We start from the raw sequence: 22,767 nt of genomic DNA, 5'->3' as shown, positions 1-22,767 counted from the left end.
AGTTAAGATATAGTCAGAGACAAGATATTTATTACAGCGATTAAATTGTACGTGCCTACATTTGAAGGCATTGGAGAGTAACATGGAAAGTAACTGCGTGTGGACCCTAAATGTTCAACACAGATTCTACATTTAAACATGTACATCTATAAAGAAAATGTCTGAGCAAGTTATTTACAGAGCAATCTGAGCTTGAAAATCTCAAGCATATGACTACTTTTTATTTATTTTTTTTACCAACAATATCCCACTAGTGGAGTTAGATGGTTTCATTAAGTGCTGCAAGATGCAAGTGGGAAATGTGTGTATCCTGTCATATACAGTATGTGTATTCAAAATAATGAAAATAATACAGCACTGTACAATTAAATTGGACCCATGGTCAATTTATATAAAAGCATTTTTCTAGACTCGCACAGTCAAATAAATAAAAGCAACTCAGCTTGTGTTACTGTGAAAACCTACAGTGGCACATTGTAATCATACAAAAGAGCAACTTCTCAGCTTTCAAGCGGCTGATGTAACACAGTAAAAATATCAACACACAGGTCCTTTAGCACTTTATAATAAGCAGTGGTGTTTTGCTGACTGTGTCTTTCTGCTCCAGTGAGCAAAAGAAATGTGTGTTTTAAGTTTTTTCATTTTTTCATTTGTTAGGATTTATTGAGTGAAATCCTAATTGTGTTGGAAACACCACAGAATAACAAATATGATGCTTTTCAGGAAGTTATGCAACTTATGTATACACAGTAAGTCTTTGTAATCCTCTCCCTGGGCAATATACAGTGGCTGCTTCTTACTGTTAAGATCATGTAATCCTCCTCAAGATGGCAGTATGGTGAATTGTCTACCACACCACCGACAGACTCCAGCTCTCTCCTCTCCTCTCTTCGCCTAAGCCAGGTCAGCTGAGGATGCAGTGAAATCTGCTTCTTAAATATCTCACATTAAGACATAAATATCTGTAGACCTTCCTGTTTTACCACTGGATCATTTACCCATCGATAATCTAAAGGTAGGCCCACCCCACCACCAGATCATCATGCGTCCAGGTGAGACCTCTCCGACAGTAGATGAGCTAAGTGCAATAGAGTCGTCAAAGACGGGACTGGACAACCTAAAACAGGATGTTTGTGTTAATAATAACCTTTGTTGCTCTCATTGATCTTCTGCTCCAGCTTCATCTTAAGCTCAGACACTAAAGCAGAGCTTATATTTGCCTCCTTGCGACGACAACTCTTTGCTTTCTTCGAGCCCTTGGAGGCCAGAGCACCAGATATTGTCGGGACGGCCCGGGGCCTCTCGCTCGGCCGCATGCTGGATGGAGGCGGAGGGGGAAGAGAGGGAGCGCTGGGGGGTGGAGGCTTCTGTCGGGGGCTGCCTGTGGTCCGCTGCGAGCCTCTCTCTGGGTCGCTGATGATGAACTTGTCCGCGGGGTTGTTGAACTTCACGTTGGGCATCTTGAGGTTCCAGGGCTGCTGGTCCCTGGGTCGCTTCTTAATGATGCGACGTGTCGGCATGATCCTGTTGGACTTTGAGTTGCGCATGTACATAGCCGTAGAGATCAAAGCAGTCACCCCTACTAACATACTAATGATAACAGTGACCATGCCTAGAGCTCTCATAGGATTGTCCCTACTTTTCAATAAAAAGGCCGCCATAGGCCCCTTGAGAGGAGTCTGTAAAAGAGCACAAATAAAATAGTTTAAATCAAGTCCAGGGGACTGGATCCAAGCGTTAACGTAACATTTGTCTGAAGCATGCAAAGCATGAGAGATGGATGAGCAAAGCACTGACAGAGGAGCCCCAGACAACATGATTACCTACGAACACAACACTCTGAACACACTCTCCACTCACACTCACCTGTCATCCTCTGTCCTACAGTGCACAGCTACTGACGCAAATGCTAAGAACTACAGCACGACACTAGTTGTTGGGAATGCGTCTGGCAGTGCGGTGCATTAGGATTTCTCTTTGGCATGTGCCTGATGAGGGCTGAAGAAGAATGATGACATTTCATGAGACCAAAATGGAGAAATGAAGTGCATTTTGTGTATTTTAAATAGTGAAAAATGGGACTTTGGTTGTGTAAAACCCCATACTATGTTATGAGAGATATCAATTTCCAATTAAAAAAGAACAAAACAAACAAAAAATAAGGAATATAGAAAAGAAAAAATATCTTATTGTCATATCGTGCTCCAGTACTCTTTTACAGACAATAAAAACCAGTAAAAAAATAGATATGTTTTTGAAGCTTATGAATGAACAGAGGTACAGGTATCAGTTGTTTCTCACTTGGCTCTGCGGATCACTTTAATGTAATTACTCTCGGGGTTGATTCGTGACTTTTTCACCGCGTTACAGTACAGGATTGTGGATATGCATATTGTTAGCAAAATGAGGGACAAGACAATGCTGAGACAAATTCCAAAAACAGTCAGCGGACGCTTGCTGAGGCCCATGAAGTATGTAACAATTCGAGCTTTGACCTGAAAAGCACGATTCACAACACAGAAACAAAAACCAAAGACACTGAGTGATCATGGAGACCAAGAGAATGAAAACACAGTGAAAACATGAAGCATCAAAAAACTATGTGGTAATGTTAATGAGAGTAGGAGGTAAATGAAATGTAAAGGATGCTGAAATAGCAGCTGTACAGCAATGACAACAAGGTCATTCATTCATGTATAAAACTGCGTGAATCTATAGCTCAGGCTTGAAGTAGAAAGCGCTGCAAAGCATGCTGCGAGTCAGAGCAGCTCTTACCGCTTCGGTGATGTCGATGTTGACCACGGCTGTTGTGCTGAAGGACGGAGAGCCCCTGTCCCGGGCCTGGACCACCAGAGACCACTTGCAGTCCTTCTGCTTGGTGATGTTCTGCACAATCTCCATGGACTTGATGTACGGCTTCAGCTCGATCTCCCCTGTGTTGGAGTTGATGTCGAAGGCGTTGTCAGGATCAGCTGTCATGATGGAGTACTCGATGACGTTGTTTGGAGACTCTGCATCATCATCTACTGCCTGGAGAAAGAAGCAGAATATCTTTCATTCCTATAACATGCAGACTGGACAATATTAAATCATTGTATCAATCAAAAGCCTAATATTTGCTGTTTATTAAACCCACTTAAGTGTGTTAGATTTGATGAGATTATGACAAATGAAGCTCGGTTTTTATTTCTTAGTGAGGTAATTACATTTTCTTTACATATCTGAATATCAAAGGTGCATTTCACAATATATGATATAGATATGAATGTAAATTGAAATTGTGTATCTCTGCTATCAATATTTTTTATTTTATTTAATTTATCGTACACTAGAATCAGCTCAATAATTTCACTGTGGATGATTCTAGGTTAAAATTTAAGGCTGTTTTTATTCTACAGTCTTACAGTGAATGATTCCCAGGAAAAGACAAAAACAGTAAAAACAACTAATATGCAAGTTCATATTTCTTTACTTTCTGACACTTAACCTTTGTGTTTCTGTCAGACACATGTCCAATTCTCTGTAGTTAAGTTTTTAATTGCGTGTAGTACTGCTTTGAAACAGCTCGGCCCTGTAGTTTTAAAATTAAAGATATTCAATTATTATTTTTTGGAGACTATTTTCAGCTGTGGATCAATAAACATTTGAAATTTAAGTGAGTTTTCATAGCATCAGAATTGTAGTGGATCAAATTCAATCAAATTAAACTACTGTGATGTTGTAATAAAGGAAGGTTTCACCCAGTTCAACAGTTATGACTCTCTTTTAACAGCTCAGGACTGCATAAGCTAGGCTTTAGATATAAAACCAGCTCACTTGTTAGTTGGATTATTTCAAACATGAAAAATAAAATAAATTTTTCATATATTTTTTTTTAATATTCATTATTTAAAATGATGATTAATGATGTGGTATTTACCTCCACTCTGACAGGTGTACCAATGATCATGGTTTTCTCCAGGAGTTCCTCGTCAAACTCTGGAGAGTGGTCGTTCATGTCGAGGACGGTGACGAAGACTTCGGCCAAGCTGTACTTCCCCTCCGAATCCTGGGCCTTGACGTAGAAGTTGTACTTGGACCTGACCTCTGCGTCCAGGCTGGTCCACGGCTGCGTGGAGATGACGCCGGATGACGGGTGGATGGCGAACCTGCAGGTCGAGATGGCATGTGTGTGTGTGAGTGAGTCACGACCACAGTCGTCCATTCTGTGTCAAACACTGAGCTGAGTGTTTCTCCTCATTCACAGCACAGGTGATATTTACACTACATCACATCGCGTCCTGTGAATCTCTAAATGACTCACCCACTCCACAGTTCACTCTAAGAGGCACACGGCTGTCCTTTATCACAGCATGTGATTTTTCTTTTTCATGTTTCCTGTCTCTTTTTGCTGCAGTAACATGTGTTTTTTCCTGCTGTGGATCAGTTACATCTTAGTTATCTTTGCCAACTGTGTTATATTTTACATAGTATATTTTAAAGTCATGTGTTTGTTTGTTTTTTACCTTCAGTTTTATTACATTTTCTGGGTAGCTCCAATTTTGTCAAACCAACTTTATATTTCAGGCTGATTTTCACTATTTCTTGGAATGTCCTGAATTTGTCATTATGAGATAAAATACAGTAATATTTTATTTTATTTTACACTCTTTCCATGTAAGTCATTTTCCAAAAGTTTCTCTCCATTGCCACTAGATTTAGGAGAGAAAATATTAATCTCTATTCGGATTTGAAGTGTTTTAACTTTGGTGTTTGATATTACACATTTTTTACTTTTAATAACCAGACTTGTGTGTGTAAAATCTGAGAATTTTTTCGGACCTCCCTGTGAATTTCTGTGACAGACAACAACACACGATGATCCACACCCTGATGTGTGATAGGCTGCACCATATTCATCATTTTTAAACAAACAAATCCTTCTCTCTTCAGAACAACTTCAAATACATCATGAATGTTTGTGTTTCACAGAGAGAGAGCGGCTGAAATAACAAATTTTGAAGAGTTACACAGCATCTGGTGTAGGTCTGTGCTTTCAGACTACTTTCTACTTCAACATTGGGCTTCCTGCCATTTTACTCAGTCGTCTTCTCTGTCTTCTTTTCCACTGTGAAAATTCACAAGTTGCCCTGAAACTGATAACTTTCGCACAATTAAGTCAGGTCGCTGCCTGCATACTAGCATAAATTCGCACTTTTCCTTCACTGCACGCTGCCTTGCTTTTCAAAGCTGCCGTTTCTGTAGCTCCAGCTGTCACATTGCATGTTAATTGGCTCTCCCTATGTGAGACGGGCCAGGCTGTCTATTTTTAACCCTCCAATCCAATTAGGAGATTAGCCAGCATCTTGCAGCCATTTTAGAGCGGGCTGTTTGTGCAGCAGAGGGGGCAATCAAACTGGTTTCCTGCTCACCTCTCCCATCAAAGAGACAAGGATGAATCAGGACTAGTGGCCTGTTGACTCAGTTTACCAAACATCACCCTGAAACGCTGAGCAGCCTGGTGTCGCACCATCAAAACAACACAAACTTTTTACCCCATTGAATGTGTTTTTGCGGGACCACAAGAGTTAAGTATCTGATCAGAGCGAACCTAAACTGGCAGGGGTGACAGGTTTGTACTCACAAATCTGATCCTGATCCATAAATCGTGTATTTGACTTCACCCCAAGGCCCCGAATCTGGATCATTTGCCTGGAGGACAGAGATTAGAAGCTGAATACTTAGAGCTCACACAACAAAGACAAATGCACACAAGGATATTTCTCAATCTGAGCAGTTGGTGTAGTTACGCATACAGTATAAGGTGAGTGACAGTGATCAGTTTTTGAACTGGAGTTGATTGAGGATGAGCAGCTACAGTAGGGTCTTAAGCTCATATAGAGTGGGTGGGACAGGCTATAAGTCTCTTCCTGTGGGGAGTGGGGATGGAGGCGCAGGTCAGCGTGATTAACCTTGGGACAAAATTAAGCTTTTTATTCCACACTGCGTCGCTTGGACATATTGCCTGGCTGCAGGATATGTAGCTAGCTACAGTGGAACAGAAAGGATGAGACAAATGTGCCAATATGTCTATTAATAATACTCCACCCCGAGGTATAACACACAGCACATGCCAGGGTGTGACATGCAGGCTGGGGTTTTATAATGAGTAGCAACAAAAACAAAGCCAGGGACCTCAGAGTTTTTTTTTTCTGTCTGGCAACAACCTTGCTTTCACCTAAACAACTTGCACTGAGTAATATCCATTTATTGGAGGATTGATGGATTATATAATCACTTTGGTCGGAGCAGAGCAGAGTTTAATCATGATTGACTCACCGTTACAGCAGCAACACTGGAGCCTCCAGGGGAGTTCTCAGGGACCCTGGCGATGTAATACTCAGATGTGAATTTGGGGACGTTGTCGTTGGTGTCCAGCAGGTTGATGACTATGTCGGCTGTGGCACTGAAGCGCTCAGGTGTGTCGATCTCCACTGCCAGCAGCTGCACACACACACAGAAATATAAAGTGTGGTTAAAGCTCATTTTTGAGAAACTGTTACTTATCAAAAATATGGTGTTGCTGTCGAGAAATAAAAGTGAATTAACAGTTATTTACAGGAGAAATTAATAGGTTTGTTAACATTTGCTAATATATAAATGAGAGTTATATCAATGTCAATTGTTTTTTTGAGTATTGGACAAATGTGCTCCATGAGAAGTTAAGGGGTCCTCAAAGTTCATGCTTCACAGTATATGATGTAGATATGAGAATCTATATTTAAATCACTGAAATTGTGTATGTCTGCTATACATTTATTTCTGTCTCATTTCTAAATGAGAACAATTTAGTTTTTTATTCTAAAGCCTTATTATTAATAAATCAATCAAACGCCACAAAGACCAGAGATGTCTGAACCAGATTTGCATAAAACTTCTAACAACCTTTTGAGTTGTTGGTAAAAGAAGAAAATGTCGGTGATTGTGGTTTCTATGTGAAAATAAAGTTACCAAAGATACATAGAGAAGGTGAAAATAACAATTAGTTAGATTAAATATCAATTTCCACTGTCTAACCTTAAAAGACAGGGTTGGTCCCTTTTCATAGTCGATGCCAGATGTGTCCTCCACGATGATGGTCACCTGTGCCTCATTGAGAACCGTCTGGGGAACGACTCGCAGCACTCGGCTCGGCCCCACAAGTCTCAGTTTAAATTTAGCGTTCGCTCCCTGCACGGAAAAACAAACAGCAGAGAGGAGGAAGGTTTGACTCAACACTCAAAGATGACTTCAGAGAACCTGGCTGGATTTCTTTTTCTTTTTTTTTAAAGAAGGTGAAAACTGAAGATATTAATGGCAGATCATGTTGCATGAGTCACTGAGTGAGGAGGGAGAGAATAAACATGATGGCATCGTGAGAAACATTTTCATCTTGAATTAATGAGCAGATTTTATGAATGTTTTTTTTTAATGGTGTTGCATAATACTCATACTTTAAAGCTATTGGGCAGATATTTATGCAGCTTCGTAGCCAGAGGTATTAGTGCACCTGTCTGCAGCGGAACAAAACCAACATCTGTCAAAACTAAGGTCAGGTGTGAGCACATACCTGTACATTTAAGGTGGTGTAGTGATATTTGGGGATAAAGCTACCTGATCGGAGTCATTGACGGTGATCTTAAAGCCCCGGAGGATCTCTCCTGCAGGTGGATGCTCGTACATCGTGACCTCAAACTTGCTCTGGGGTCCATTTTCTCCGTAAAACGTGGGAGGATGGTTGTTAAGGTCCACCACCCGGACTGTCACCACGGTGATGTCGAAGTCCCCCTGCTGATCATCATTTGGTCCCACCTCAGCTGCCTGGGGTTGAATTGATAAAAAAAAAAATTAATGTTAGAAAATAAAATGAGATGATGATGATGATGATGATGTTGCGATTCCTGAGAAGTAAACATCACCTTGACTCTGATTTCATATAATTCATTTCTCAGCAGAGTTGGATAGGTTGTCAGGGTGATGCATCCACTGGTGCTATTTATATCAAAGACGCCATCACTACCTGAAAGGTGAAGACGGAGGTGATAAACAACAGACTACTGTAAGTACACAAGACAGCTCAAACTGGAATTCATCTCTCGATCTGTGTTTCTTACCATTCAGTATGGTATACTGAATCGGGTTAGGAGTGCCCTGATCTCCATCTTTTGCGTAAACAGTGAATATTTCAGAACCCTGGAAGAAAAAAAAGAAAAAAAAGGACACCTTATGTTAACAAAATCAGAGATGATCCTGATCAACGTCACTGCTGTGTAGAGAGTCAGACTCACAGGAACAGAGACTTCGTAGACGTAGCCGAAGTAAGGGGTTCCCACGAAGGACGGAGGCATGTCCTGGGCGTCGAGTACGTTCACTGTTATCATGGCTGTGGAGCTCAACACCTGATGCTTCCCCTTGTACTTTCCTCCTCCATCCTGAGGGGAAAAAAACATTTGATAAACTATCTTTAGATTTATATGACACTTCCAACCAAAGCAATTTATGATTTAATAACAAAGATTGGTAACACTTTATAATATGTACACACTATTAAGCATTAGTTAAGCATTAATAAATACTCAATTCTTCATTTATAACGCATGAATACTCATTAGTATGTAGTTTATAAATAGTTAGTACTTATCAATGATGTGTTAAACATTTTTAACTGCCTTTATAAACTACATACTAATGAGTATTCATGTGTTATAAATGATGAATTCAGTATTTAATGCTTAACTACTGCTTAATAGTGTGTAGGCTACTTATTATAAAGTGTTACCAGCAAGTTTAGTTTCTGTTAAAAAGCCAAACAGCGTCACAAAACAGGACTAAATCACATCAAATATTGGCAATACTCTTCCTTGCATTTTCAAAATTGGGCATGGTTTGACAAGATTTTATCAAGGATGTCGGTTGGAGGTCTGGCTGTTTGTATGATGGGATGTAAACCTTTTCATCCTTAAATTCAAAATACAGTTGAAAACGTAAGAAATTGTAATTCTGTTTGCGTTGCTCTGTTAATGATGTTATCAAACTAAAGTAAGTGAGAAAGTTGCAGAGACCTTTCTTTGTGTTCATATAACACAAACATGTCTTCTCTCATTTAAACTACTGGTGAGTTAAAGTGACTGAATGCAAATTATTAAATAAAAAAAATTAAAATCTTCTAAGTGTCATTAAAGACAGGCATTTCAGTGACTACATCACATCTACACAGAGCCGAGGTTCGTTTCAGGGACGTTCAACTGGGAGCAACAATGTCAGGACACTTGTTTTGCTTTGTTTCATGTGTAGAACAAGATTTCACACACTATTAAAAAAGCTCCAGTGATTTTGATTGGACGACCACCAGACTAAATGCAGTGCTCTAAAGGAAGGGTCATTCGGGTCATTCATAAAAATGTAGTAATCTCTTAGGAAAGATTTTAATAATGTAGCAGTTTAGCTTTTGGCATCAAGTTAGCACAGAAAAGTAACGCAACAAATGGCAAAAACATTTATTTTGAATTTTACACTTTTGAACTATACAATAGCACAACATGGATGAATGTGAAACCTGTTTGCTTACTGTACTTGCTCACAGGGTGAACGCGTGTTAAACGGAGACCTCTCACCTTTGCAACAACTGTCACGAAATGTGTTGGCGTGGTCTCGTAGTCCAGAGTCTCGCCTGGTTTCACTCTGAGGATCCCGCTGTGGCCATCGATGGTGAACTTGGCGTATGGGGAGGCCTGAGAGGACAGAATAAGAAGACACAGGTTTTTAGTCTTACTTGAAGTGAAGCAACCAGGCTAATTTCAAAGAAGTTTCTAATCATTTGTGGTTTTTGAACACATGGACAGTAACAACTACTGCGCTGTCAGCTGTTGGTGTGGGCCAAACCTAAGCCCTTATTAAGCCGTCAATGCCTTGCTCAAATGTAATTGAAATTTAATCCACTAAAGTAACACCATTTCCAGACTGCTCTCTGGTATGAGATTAATCTTTCCCCTACACACACTGTCCCATCACCCGAATCCCCTTTGCCTCCCTCCACATGGCAGCACAGCTCCTATGATGTCACCTCGCCCACTCGACTCAGCCTCTCCATGCTGGGGCCACACCAAGCCAGTTAGCAGTGTCACAATGAGGATAATACTGATGGAGTTGTAATCATCTTTTTTTTTTAAATTGATTACAAAGTAGAACCGGAATCTAACAATAAAGGAGGATGAATTAGAAGTTAAGTGTCGAATATTGAAAAGATGAAAATTAAAACTGTGAAGAAAAAAAGCTTGGTCATGCTGTTAAATCAGGTTTTGTCAAGTGAGGAGATCAAGTTGTTGGCAGACTTCAAGTCCAGAGGTGTAGGCTGTAGCCAAGCTGTTCACAGCTCTATATGTGATTAGTAAAAGTCTGAATTTAACTGCAAGTCATGTGCATACAGGCAAAAATAGCTCCAACAGTTTTAGCCGAGATTACTTTAGGTCACTTTTCTGCGCACGTGTTGCTATAAAAGCTGCTGCATTTTGGAGAGAGAGCTTTTTTTCTGGCTTAATGCCAGAGTAAATATAGATGTAGTAGTTTAAAACAAACAAACAAACAAAAGTATGACGGACATTTCCTTTGCCTCTAGATGATGGAAAATACTGCGTCCTGATTATGTTACAATGTTGAACCAAAGACATGTGGCCATGCCTCAAAATATACATTTATAGTTAGAAAAATGACCAGGGTTTAGTGCTTAAAATTCAACATTAAATCCACTGTCTTTCTAAAGAGTTAGTGGCAGCCTTGGAAAAACAAGACAGACGCTTGTTTTTATTCAGTTTCAAAGAAAAAGTTTTCATCCAGCCCTCGATTTCACTTCAGACATACCAGGGTCACAGTGGCGCATCGTCTGCATAAAAATGAAGCTTTAAATTTACCTGTAGATAATATGAGACGCTGCCTCCGGAGCCCATATCCTTATCCACTGCTTGGACTCTGTAGATGCTACTTCCTGGAGTAGTGTCCTGTATAAGAGACAAGAAACTTCATCAACCTAAATCTCAGTTTATTTTCTATTATCAATATGTATTTCTTTCTTTGTTCAATTGTCAGACTTAGAGCAAAGCAGTCATTGTATCAGATATATTATATAAGGTGTTTCTGTGTGATATACTGCACCTCAGGGATATCAATGATGAAAGGCAGGTTTTGAAATTCAGGTGGCTCATCGTTGGCGTCTGTGACAAACACTCGCACTGTCTCAACAACCTGAGAACAACAACAAAAACACATCAGCACAACCGCAAATAGAAAGAGCTACACCCACAATTAAAAAAGAGGAGTGATAAAATTAAAGTGATCAGAAAAAGATCAGCCTGTTTATTCAAACACTATATATTTTCTATGCGTGTTGCCATCGTACATCACATGCTCTTTGTTTTCATTCTGTCACAGCACATACTTTCAAGGAGCAGATCTTCTATTCTATCTATTTTTCATATATCTACTTCCACAGATCGTCATATTTTGTTTCAGTTCAGAATTACAATGCAGCGTTCAAGCCACAATAAAAGCGACTGGAGGTTCAGTATGAATAAAAATGTGTCACACTCACTTTGTTCCGACCATCTGTGATGCTCACCAGCACTGAGATTTCACCTTGTTTCTACAAAGAAAAGGTAAATGTCACTCTGAGCCGCAGCGGTGACAGATTTTCAAAACAAGAGTCTCTTCAAAAAGGCTCACCTCTCTGTCGAGCTCCTGAATAAGAGTCACGTTTCCAGATTTGGAGTCCACCCTAAAATATTCTTTGGAGCCCTTTTCAAAAGTCAGACCATATCGCACCGGGTCCCCCTCGGGGTCTGTGCCATTTAGGATGTATATCTGTGTATCTGTGTGGGGGGAACAAAGCACAGACAATAGTAACAATAGTGTCAGTGCAGCCAAAAGATGACATTTCTGCATCCACTGAAATCATTCAGCAAAAGGTGCTGATGCCTTTGTCACATTTCTCTTCATTTTTTATTCAGTGTAAACAACACATGCGACAAATCGGGTCGGATGAACCACCGCCCATTTGTTTTTCTTCCCGTAAGTCTTGACATACGTCACAATCCAAAAGGTATTACAGTGATTAGCTGGAGCCTCATAGCAGAGCCTCATAGCAGTGACAGAAAACACCTTTTAATGACACTAAACATCATCTCACAATGAATTTTCCCAGAGCATTAACTGTTAAACTTCCTCATCAGACTCGCATGTGAGACTTACCAACTGGTGTATCCTCAGAGATGCTGAACAAGGCCATATTCCCATTGGTACTGCTGGGTCCATTATCATAAAAGTATGGAGCATAGTCTGATTGTCCTTTAATGCAAAAAGAAACGCTCCAAGTTATTTCATTTAAATGATGAAATAGTGACAATAGAGACATAATATTGCACAAATATCACACAGGCCACATAGGGGTATCTATGTTTTGTTCTAAGGGCAATGTTTATGTAGTTAAAGTTGTAACTGTTGCACTCACTTGCTACAAAGGGCAGGAACCGACAGCAAGGAGGAGGATGAGGAGGAGGATGGACAAGGTTATCAACATATTTGGATTTAAGTTTCTACCATCAAAATACATACAAACACATGACCACACATCTAAACATGAAGCACAAGCAGTGAGACGACTGTACTGTAGGCTATGCTAAGATGTACATAACCCCCAGTGAGTTAGGGGATTAACCAGATAAGAGCAAGGCAAGAAGTCTTAACCACAGACAGAGACGGGAAAAAGAAGAAGAGGGTGGAGAAAAAAAAAAGCCTACCCAAGGTGAAGTGAAGCAGAAGGAGAAACAGTAAAGCATGCGTTTTCTTTTCTTTCTTCATCCTGGAGGGGAGGTAAGGCTTGGCTGGCTCATGTGGAAGGCTTAGTGGAGGGAAAGCGAGCAGCGAGTGTCGTGCCCTTTCTGGAGGCGTCTCAGCAGCTCAGGAGGAAGAGGCTGGGACAAGATTCTCAGGCACTAATCCAGTGACGCATCCCCATCCCTCCGCAGACTCCTTTCCATCTCCTTCCACCAGGCTGCTCTCACTCCCCATCTCTCTCCTGGAAGAGAAAACTACACGTTGGCGGAAGAAGAGAGTTCAGGTTTCACACAGTGTGGTGTGATCATCACACCTCTGCTCGTGTGACAATGTACACATGAGGCACTGCAGCCATGAGTCCTACTGTGAAATCAAGAGACTTTGTGGCTTACTATGCTTGTTTAGGTGTTTGAAATCAGGCGTCAAGCTCAAATTTATCACCCTTTTTTTCTTTGTTTATTTGCAGAGACACATTGGGCTGTTTCTGAGGGTTTCAGAAAAATCAGTCGTCACATGTTGTGAGTCCCACTGGCCTAAGCTCCCTGCTCTCGTTGGCAGCTTGCTGACCAACACAAGCCTGAGCTGTACTTGTGGATCTCTGATGCACCTACAAGCCAAGAGGCTTTCTTTTGGTCTTTGCGGTCCACTTTCCCCCGTGAGACCCAGTGACCTGTGAATCACTTCACCTCGAGACACATGACACAGCTCCCACAGGCTGCGTTGTTTGAGTTTAAAACCACGTCTAAGACCACTTTATGTTTTCAGTTCAGTGTCATCATGTTGCATACAGTGTGAGCCACTAAGCACAAACTGTACGTCCTTATGGTGTGAATCTCTTGACAGATTAAGCCCCTGAAAAACCAAAAAGCTGAGCTCAGTTTGAGATGGCAGCCCAAAAATAAAACAGCTGATCTGATTATAAAAAGAGAAATAGTGAAAGACCGAGTGTGACGTTTTTTGATCTGGCAGCCTTCAACATGTCTGATGACAGTCAAACACATGTAACGTCATAGTTTTTATTTTTCAACACAATTTCCACTTTACCCTTGAGGAAGTTTTGCACCTTTAACTAGGTGTCATCATGTGAGTGCACATTTGAACGTGATTGGTTCACTTGACTGACTTACTCACTCTGAGGTGCAAACTTGTGCTCTCCTTGTATTCACAGGTATAAAAATAGAGTCTGACGATCAGTGACACGCTCACACCTCACTGCCTGGCGGCCAATAAAAATCTGCTGTTCACTAAAATAAATGAAAGAATCCAAAATTGTTAATACTGGAGTACAGTAAAGAGGTTACTTAATGCTATGATGTTTAGTTATTGGATTAATATGACTAAATTATAATTAGGCAACTTTTTAACGCTGTATTTTAAAATGGCTGAATTATTGTTTTTTCCACCACTGATAAATATTTGAAAAGTTGAGGAAATAGTCGACAGCTTTTTGTGGTTATATTTAGACACAGCAGTTCATTGAGTTCTATGCTAACTTTAGCTTCAGGTAAATATAGTTGCTGTGTGTACATATTATAAATAATAAACATATAATATATACTAATATGTGCTAAATGGGCTCTTTGCACAGCTCCACTACTTCCTGAATTTAATGCTGCTCCGTTGTTTCCTGTATTACATTATTAGACAACCTGATTAATCCAGGTGTGTCTGACCATTGTGACTACTCAAACACACCTGGATTAATCCGTTTGTCCAAAAATGTAAGACAGGAAACAAAGGAGCAGCATTAAGTTCAGGAAGTAGTGGAGCTGTGCAAAGAGCCCATGCACAGAGCCCATAAAAAACTGGACAAATGAACCTTTTCTCCTGGTGGTGGCGCTGAGTCACCATGAGTATGATTTGTCAAATCCAAGAGCTGCTGAAACATTTTTCTTAAAGCCACAAATGCCAACCTGGTGGTGGCGCTAGAAGAGGAGTTAGAGAAGCATGAAAATAATGAGGTTTCTTCCTCTGGGGAACATGAATATGAGCTGCAACACTGTACAGTGAGAGGTTTAATCTGATATGAAAAACAACCTGTAGAGCAATTATAAGACAAAATGCTTTTGAGATTAGAGTTCTTGAGGTATTGTGGTTTAAATGGTGAAACTCTAAACATGACACAACATGCATTGTCCTCTTTAAAGTCTCTCTCTCTCACACACATACACACACACTGACCCCAGCCCACGTTAAGCAGTAAAAACCCTGGACCCTAACCAAATATTGGTCATCAATCTGAAAATGACTGACAGAGGGCAATGTTTATCCTCAGTAATGGCAGCTCTCTGCATGCCGAGGCTTTCCCCAATCTCATCCATTATTGCCCTCTTCATCCCTCCCATCTGCAGCATTTTTCAATTCACAGCATATATGAATCATAACCATCCTAAACATGAGCATGATCTGAGAGATTTAAACGCTGGCTGGCAGCTGTGCGCTCCACGTGTATATGCCTTAATGAAGCACCTGCATATTTACAGATGTTAGCATCTGTTGCAAGTGCCCTGGTTTGGAGGTTTAATTTTAGAGGAGCGGCCAGATGGTGGACAAGAGGATTACTACGCTAAGCCTTTGTCATCTGCTGCTACACACTGACTGTTTGTAGGCAAATACAAGGTGGACCCCCGCTGGTCCGTCATGGTCTCGCCAGGCCTGCCGAGCGTGGCGAAGAAAAAATGTTGTGAACAAAACTAAACTGTTCACCGACATTACCTTACTCATCTTAAGACTCTTCTCCAGTGTTTAGCTTTGCAGGGCAACATTCTTATTTTGAAATGTCAATGTGAAGTGTCACCAAAATATTTCTTATATTATGTCATTTTAACATTATTAAATAAGAATTAATTTAAGATCATCATTTAATTAAGAAAAACAAAAAAAGTGACTTTCCTCCCTTGTCATGTCAAACTAGATGTGGTGGTTTTATAAATTCACTCCAAAAAAATAAGTTAAAACACATCACTTGTTACTTGTTTATTGAGCTTTTCCATTGTTGAAAATATTTTCTCTTTCGTATATGAACTAATACCAACCTCTTCAATCCGTCACAGAAGTGCAATCAGTGTATAATGGAACAGGTACATACAGAATAGTCATTTGCTGTGATTATGGTTGACACGTGTGGTATTATCTGCTGGATTTACCTGAATCTTGAACCTTCAAGAGAAAATAAATACAAAACATAAAGAACAAGACAAAGGAAATCTGAGGCATAAACATCCCTCAGGTAAATCAGACATTTCCACAATCAAGGTAAGAGCTCAGTCTTTGTGTAATCAATGTACAACTGTGTGTCTTCTGAACTCGGACAGACGACCCGCACCACAGAGTGCAATCCTCATCCCCACAAGCCTGCAAAGCGTTCATGTTTATTTACTAGTTAGACAAAAGTAGCCACTAAAATATAACACCTGATGTATGCTGCTAGTAAGAAAACATGTTTTTTTTTGCTCAGCTCTGTGAAAGGTGAAACTGAAGCTGAGGACTCAACGCCGCAGTTCACTTCCTTTTGCCGCCGCCACCGGACAGGATCATCACCATTCTCATGAAGATGTTCAGTGTGTCCATGTAAATCCCCATACACCTGTAAGATTATCAGAAATCAAACATCCACACCCTGGTACAAGTGCATACAGTGGTGATTTAAAAAAAAAAAAAGTATGTGAACACTTTGGAATCTAATCAATTTTATCCTTATTTATCGATGGTGGTCTCATCTTTCATCTATATTATTTTTAATCCCATTGTTGGTTCTTCATTCTTGTGATGTTCTTATATTCTTTGTAAAGGATTTAGGGTTGTGCAATAGTTTCATTTATTTATTTAAATATATAATATATATTTATTGGTGCTGTATATTGTCTCATGCTTCAGGATGCCACAACAAAGTATGGATATTGTTATTTATCTTTTGTCATGTGTCTGTACTGTGATGCGGTCTTGTTTTGTACTGTGTTTTTTGCATGGCCAATAAAGTTCATCTTAATCTTAACTGCTTTTCTGTTAACTGGTCATAAAATGTGATTTCACATTTTATCTTAGTCACAAATGTTGACTAATGCGATGGAAAATTCAGGTGATTAGTTAGTTAAATAGATTCACATTAATTAGTTATGCCCATATGATACATATATGGAGGTAATTACAAAGGCTTCACTGGGATCACTGTGCTGAAACCCTGTGTAAAATGTGCGGTGCATTTCCTTAGAGCGACTTACGCATTGATGGGGTCGTATTTCTGTACGCCGTAGACTGGATATGTCTCTGCCTTCTTGATGACCTTCTGTGTATCATAGAGCAGGAACATGCTGAACAGGACCAGGCCTCCGTAGACGGCCACGGAGTAGAGCCCGGCTCCAAACGCTGAGGTGGGGGGCAGGAACATTGATCCTGAAAGAAACAACATTTTCTGTGAAACTGACACAAGCACAGATTCTGTTCAGTTGTGAATTGAAATTGAGGAACTACAGGACCAACTACATAACTGATGTTTTTTTCTTTCCAAAACATGAACCACTTTTCCTCATTTATATTCCAGGATTGATAAGTAAATGTAAAGCCTGAACAGTTTCCTTAGTAAGTGAGCTCAATCCATGTATGTCTTCACACCTGTTAAATGCTGCAGTTCATGCCAATTAAAACATGAATTCCCTGGATATTATTATTGTCTAAAATCAAGCAATAAATTTACATAACTCAACCAGATTGGTTGTGTGAAAAATAACACTTGAGGTGTGACTTCCTCATCAGATTTGTAGTTTATAGATTTTGATCTTATCAAAAAGTTTCTCATATGGCACAGGACATGAACATAAAAATAAAGAATAAATAAAAAAAAACCTTCAAGATCTGAAATTGAATACATGAACTGTTGTGTTATGAAAGTGGCAGCAACATTTATCTACAGTAAGATGCTCACATTTCTATACTTTAAATATGCAATATGAATGGGAGACAGCAGTTTATATAGATATTATTCTATATTAGGGATGCTCCAGTTGATCAGCTGCTGTAGTCCCACCTCCCGCTTTGTTCAATGTCCACCATATGGAACTATTATAAAGTGTGAGGGACTAATAACATCTAAAAATGATTAGTAGCTGTAGATTGATGTCAATATCAGCAGCAGAAAAAATGTCACTGGGGCCTCAGTTTGTATTTAAACTACAAATATTGAGTGTTGTTCAGACCATTAAGACATCAATGAAAAACAAAACAGAATACAGCCTCCTCCTCAGTCATTCGTTTCAATGAGACCACTCACTGTGGCAGCACAGCGGGAGCTGATGCATCCTCACATTTCCCAGTATTTGTTTTGCCATTTTCGGTCTCAACAACTTGTAGTGTTACGTGTTTATCTGCAGTGCAGCACAGGCAGGTTTTCTGAGGTGAAACTGAATCGTACTAACCGATGGAGGAAGCGAAGACCACTCCAAAGCCCACAGCCAACGGCCCACCCATATTGAGGAACTTCTCGCTTGGAGCACACATGGCCACGGTAGACAGACCTCCCACAATGCCTGCTGTGTACCAGGCGGCCCTCAGCATCAGAGGTCCTCCCAGCAGAGTCATAGGGGCGATGACAGCGCCCATGACACCTTATGAATACAGACGACAAAGAAAGTTCAGTATCATGTCTGAAACAAACAATAATAAAACAGATCTGTGCCGTCAGTCTACATGTAATAAAAGGTATATTAATACAACAGCAGATGTTTCTGGCCGAGCCTGTACACAACTGCCATCTAGTGTCCAACTGTGGCAACTACATGACAGCAACAAATCAAAAGTGTGACCTTGGCTTACAAACCTGCATGAAGCATCCATGACAAGTGTTTGGGCACTGGGCTGTGCTCATATGAAATGGATCTGACAAGCATACCGGCACCGATCATGGCTGCAAAGGTTGCTCCAATAGCCTGGATTAGAACAAATTATTGGAAATTCATGAGTATGTCAAATGCATCAGTTATTAGCCTTCAATTTAGTTTGAAAAGAAATGGTGCAATATTGTGAGGACCCTCAGGAATACATGTCTGAGAGTGTGTGTGTGTGTGTGTTGAGGCTGACGCTCACCAGCCAGGATCCTCTCATCATCAGACCCATGAGTGCCGGGGTCCTGCTCACAGCCACAGCCGACAGAGCCGTTAGTCCGACGCTGCCTGCAAAGTACATGTAGGTGGAGTGGATCCTGTCCTTCACATACTGAGGCCAGATACTGCACAGAGAGAGAGAGAGAAAAAACAAATAAACAGATGAAGGTTGATTGTGACACTTTGTACTGACCTGATCTTCAAAACAGAATTAAAGAGCAGCCGATGCAAAAAGCTGTTACTCACACTGCTTTCTCAATGGCACCGATTTCGTTGGACATGCCGAGTCCATAGTAACACAGAGCCCCAAGGCCGACTGCTGCACCCCCAGCCAGGACCATCCTTCCCAAGCTGTCGACTAGGGACACAATGAAAATTATTTTAGACACATTGATCTCCATTGCACCATACCATAAAGAAAATTACATGCACAGTGTTGCAGACTAGCAATGTGACTTTGTGGTTCAAAAGAGAGTATTTATTACTGTGTAGTAATCATTTTGTTGACCACATGGGGTTATCATATATTTTTCGTAAATCTATTAGACAAAAAAAGTAAAACTGTTTGATACAGATAATACAATAAAACTCCAGTTATCTAACAGAATATAATAGAATATGTCATTTGTGTGTGTTACAGTACTTACTCTTAATGGCAGTATCTGTTGCTGGCTCAAAAGCTGCTTCTTTGAGTTGGTCTTTGGTCGTTCTCCCACGGCGAAAACCAAATCTGGACTTGGAGGAAAACCCCTGGTACAAGAATAACAAGCATTTAAAAAAAAAAGCAAATACTAATTAGGTCAGGGGTCTTCAACATTTTTCAGGCCAGGGACCCTCAAACTGACGGAGACATGGAGCAGGGACCCCTACTATATTAAAAAAAACTGTACTAGGCCCAGTACCATGTATAAATGTAGCTTGATATTGTGCATTACTAAGCTTTTGAAATAACACACAGGTTGATTTTTCAAGTTTTTTCTAAATGTGTACAATGTACAGTGAACAGAGTAGCCGTCCCTCTGCCATTTATAAATAGACCTTGTTCACTGATACCAATGCCAATATCAACAATGTCTGTCAACTGCATGGCAATCATGCAGACAAGCTATTCCAAATTACATTTTTATTTGAAACATAAATGTGGAAACCAAAAGATATAAAACATTGTCTAATCAACCAAAAATTCCACGACCCCCCTGTTGAAGACCTCTGAATTACTGTAGGTAATTAGTAGTGTTGTCCATAATCTGACATATTTGAGGCGGCCTGCCACAATATAACTATAGTCCGCCTGGATAACTCTGAATCTAAACATGAACATGTCTGGGAGACTACAAGTCAATGTTGAGTGCTAATGAAAGTGGATGTTAATGTTAATTTATCAACTCTGGTGTTGAATAATTGCCCCCTTGATCCCTTTAAATTCTTTTCAAAGGCCAAGAAGCTGTTACGACAGTCTGGACCAGAGGGGTTAGCAAATCAAAGTCCCTCGACTAGTGTTTCCCATGTGTGAAAACACCTGTGGGAAAGCCGAACAGTCTGACCAGTGTAATTAGCTATCCAATTAATTTGCTTCAAATATTTTCCGGCTTCCAAGAGCAAGAGAGGGTCAAGGAAGGGATAGCTCTCTAGCTAATGAAGACAGACGTGTTGAAGAGGACGACAGCGGCCAACCTGCTGCTGTCAGAGAGCCAGCGAGCCAGGGCACAGGTAAAAGGTGAGACTGACAGCAAAGAAGTGTTCATTGTTCTGTTATTATATTAGGAAATAGCCGGTAAACAGAAATATGTGCTGTGTGACAGCCTATATATGGTATAACTTAATAATCAATTGGAGAGGGCACCATTTCCTGGTAAGAGTCCTTCATAATCTAATTCTGATGGAAACACTGACTAGGACCTAGCCAGGCTAGCGCCGCCTACTGGTTCCGGCAAATTTCATTTGCCTCAAACATGTAGTCAGGACACTAGCAATGCGTTTCGGTTTGCTCCGTCCGCCAGAGCGGACGGACCAATCAGCGAACAGACGGGTAAGTGAAGGCGATGACGTTGAACTCAAGCGCTCAAGATTAACCTATGAGCTTAACCGGTGTATAGCACACGTGACCACCAAGCAGCAGCTATTAGTTGAAGCAAATGTAAGCAACCGCCTCCCGGAAGCAAACGAATCCCTATGGCTCGTGTTCAGACGCTATATGAAATGTAATGAAGTAAGCGGCTGATGCATCAGGCTAACTAGGACCAACTTTTGTGAATCAAAACCATCAACAATCAAGGTGTGAGAAACATCAGTGCGTTGGCCTACAGCACCTACAGCATTTTAGCGAGCCTGTGTCATCTTAGATTTTAGATATTCAGAACAACGTCTATTAAGAGGAGAGTCCAGACGCACTAATGAGGACACTAATGCGACAGGACTGGCTCAAAGTAGCACCCCATCAGTTACTGGACAGTTTTTTTCTCCCTCCCTTTAACCCTTGTTTGAGATATCTGAATTGCTGCCAGTATATCTTATTTAGTGATGACAAGTAATGTCAGGCTTCTGCTAATTATTTCCTCTCACCCAGGACCCTGACTGAGCCATGTCCTGTTTACAAAACAAGGTGGAGGCCTTAGCTGACATTTAATGCGTTTCTAGTCAAAGTGTTAGACTTGGTGTCCGGTCTTAATCTGTTCATCAACGAGATATCCAGCACCACAAGAGACTGGATAGCACACCGGACATGGCACATCCAGGAATTTCACTGGGGGTATTTATTACAAATCAATGAACCCAATTAGTTATATACGTTTTAGATGGGCCAGCTGCAAAATATTATTGTTTATGAATTTCAGTATCTGTTTTTGTGGCTCAAGATGTATCTATGATTACATTTTTACAGCTGAACGTGACTGTACCTGCTGGGGCCGGAGCAGCGGTGAACAGGCCTTCATTGTGGGTGTCCTCAGGGCCGGGGAGCCCTGCGTCAGCACGGGCCGCAGCCCGGCGACGGGGAGACTCCTCAGGCATGTCAGCCTCGCAACCAACATGGTCAGTGTTTATGATCCTGTATCAGCCTGGGAGATAAACACAGGTACAAGTAAAGGGAATGAGTGTGGCTTTGTAGCACGGCACGTCTGTTTGACAACGTGAAAGTCACAGAGCGTTTAAAACAACGTAGGTAACACAGGAATGTCAGTAAGTGAAGAATTAGATTAAACGTTGTTATCATAATGTTTCCCAACAGATAAGTAAGTTGGCTAAGGCTAACTGTAGCTAGCATGTTATACCTACGTAAATGACAACACTGAGTCGTTAACGTGCTATAGTTACTGCAGTCTTACTTTAACAGAATGAACTCACTGATAACATTACAAATGTGTTGTCAGTTGCCGTATATGATTAGTATTTTCGTGAATAATTAGAAGTTACATACCCGAGAAAGCAATGTTCGTCGTTCACCTTTCTGGACACAAGTGCGCAAGTTTCTGACGCAACTGTTTTGCAACCTTCCTGAAGATTCTCAATACGTGCGTCATCATTATGCGCCACGTCTGATGGGAATTGTAGTTCTAAGACAGACAGCGCTTTCCAACCTCCTATGTTTACAACCCAGTTAGAAGTTTCTTGCAGCGGTTCTTGTAGACATAAAGTAGCAGTATAATGTGCAAATGAAAAAAACAACAAAAAAAACCCACATTCAGAGGTTTAAATCATAACAAATTCAAGAATTAAAAATGAAGGCACCAGTACGGTTGTATTGTTTCACTATTGATGCAGTATTGAATTAGTGTGTTTGTAAGGGCCTCGATATACTTGCTGTAAAGTACGCGTACGCGAGCTGCCGCGC

At 40.6% G+C, this 22,767-nt stretch overlaps 2 protein-coding genes across 2 annotated transcripts in view; both read right to left on the bottom strand.

The window, feature by feature from the left end:
• Nucleotides 1-287: 287 nt before the first annotated feature.
• Nucleotides 288-22,767, bottom strand: part of LOC311002560 (cadherin-related family member 1a) — a 98,004-nt gene continuing 75,524 nt past the window's right edge. Inside the window, exons 7-23 of the mRNA XM_083993960.1 lie at nucleotides 12,807-13,084; nucleotides 12,259-12,354; nucleotides 11,734-11,879; nucleotides 11,603-11,653; nucleotides 11,167-11,256; nucleotides 10,926-11,012; nucleotides 9,633-9,749; nucleotides 8,307-8,450; nucleotides 8,133-8,211; nucleotides 7,938-8,038; nucleotides 7,633-7,839; nucleotides 7,057-7,209; nucleotides 6,319-6,483; nucleotides 5,624-5,691; nucleotides 3,920-4,148; nucleotides 2,776-3,030; nucleotides 288-1,679 (exon numbers count right to left, since the gene is read on the bottom strand). Of these exons, the coding sequence (XP_083850086.1) occupies nucleotides 1,137-1,679; nucleotides 2,776-3,030; nucleotides 3,920-4,148; nucleotides 5,624-5,691; nucleotides 6,319-6,483; nucleotides 7,057-7,209; nucleotides 7,633-7,839; nucleotides 7,938-8,038; nucleotides 8,133-8,211; nucleotides 8,307-8,450; nucleotides 9,633-9,749; nucleotides 10,926-11,012; nucleotides 11,167-11,256; nucleotides 11,603-11,653; nucleotides 11,734-11,879; nucleotides 12,259-12,354; nucleotides 12,807-12,867 (2,592 nt within the window). The 5' untranslated portion in view covers nucleotides 12,868-13,084 and the 3' untranslated portion in view covers nucleotides 288-1,136. The remainder of the gene's footprint in view (nucleotides 1,680-2,775; nucleotides 3,031-3,919; nucleotides 4,149-5,623; nucleotides 5,692-6,318; nucleotides 6,484-7,056; nucleotides 7,210-7,632; nucleotides 7,840-7,937; nucleotides 8,039-8,132; nucleotides 8,212-8,306; nucleotides 8,451-9,632; nucleotides 9,750-10,925; nucleotides 11,013-11,166; nucleotides 11,257-11,602; nucleotides 11,654-11,733; nucleotides 11,880-12,258; nucleotides 12,355-12,806; nucleotides 13,085-22,767) is intronic.
• Nucleotides 15,805-22,492, bottom strand: ghitm (growth hormone inducible transmembrane protein). The gene is made up of 9 exons (XM_083993582.1): nucleotides 22,354-22,492; nucleotides 21,836-21,994; nucleotides 19,586-19,688; nucleotides 19,185-19,296; nucleotides 18,922-19,063; nucleotides 18,656-18,764; nucleotides 18,255-18,443; nucleotides 17,064-17,235; nucleotides 15,805-16,429 (listed from the first exon to the last, which is right to left on the bottom strand). Exons 2-9 carry the CDS (start codon nucleotides 21,965-21,967, stop codon nucleotides 16,345-16,347), a joined length of 1,044 nt encoding a protein of 347 aa, XP_083849708.1. The 5' UTR covers nucleotides 21,968-21,994; nucleotides 22,354-22,492; the 3' UTR covers nucleotides 15,805-16,344.

Source organism: Trachurus trachurus (genome assembly GCF_905171665.1).
Source record: "Trachurus trachurus genome assembly, chromosome: 19".
In the NCBI taxonomy this organism is placed as follows: Eukaryota; Metazoa; Chordata; class Actinopteri; order Carangiformes; family Carangidae; genus Trachurus; species Trachurus trachurus.
This window is presented reverse-complemented; position numbering and strand designations above follow the sequence as displayed.

Excerpts from the sequence above, each read along its gene's own strand:
- ghitm (XM_083993582.1), bottom strand. The coding sequence starts at position 21,967 with ATGTTGGTTGCGAGGCTGACATGCCTGAGGAGTCTCCCCGTCGCCGGG. Across the intron at positions 18,444-18,655 it reads GTCATGGATGCTTCATGCAG|GTGTCATGGGCGCTGTCATC; the intron begins GTTTGTAAGCCA and ends TGTATTCATAAG. Across the intron at positions 16,430-17,063 it reads AAATACGACCCCATCAATGC|GTGTATGGGGATTTACATGG; the intron begins GTAAGTCGCTCT and ends ATAATCTTACAG.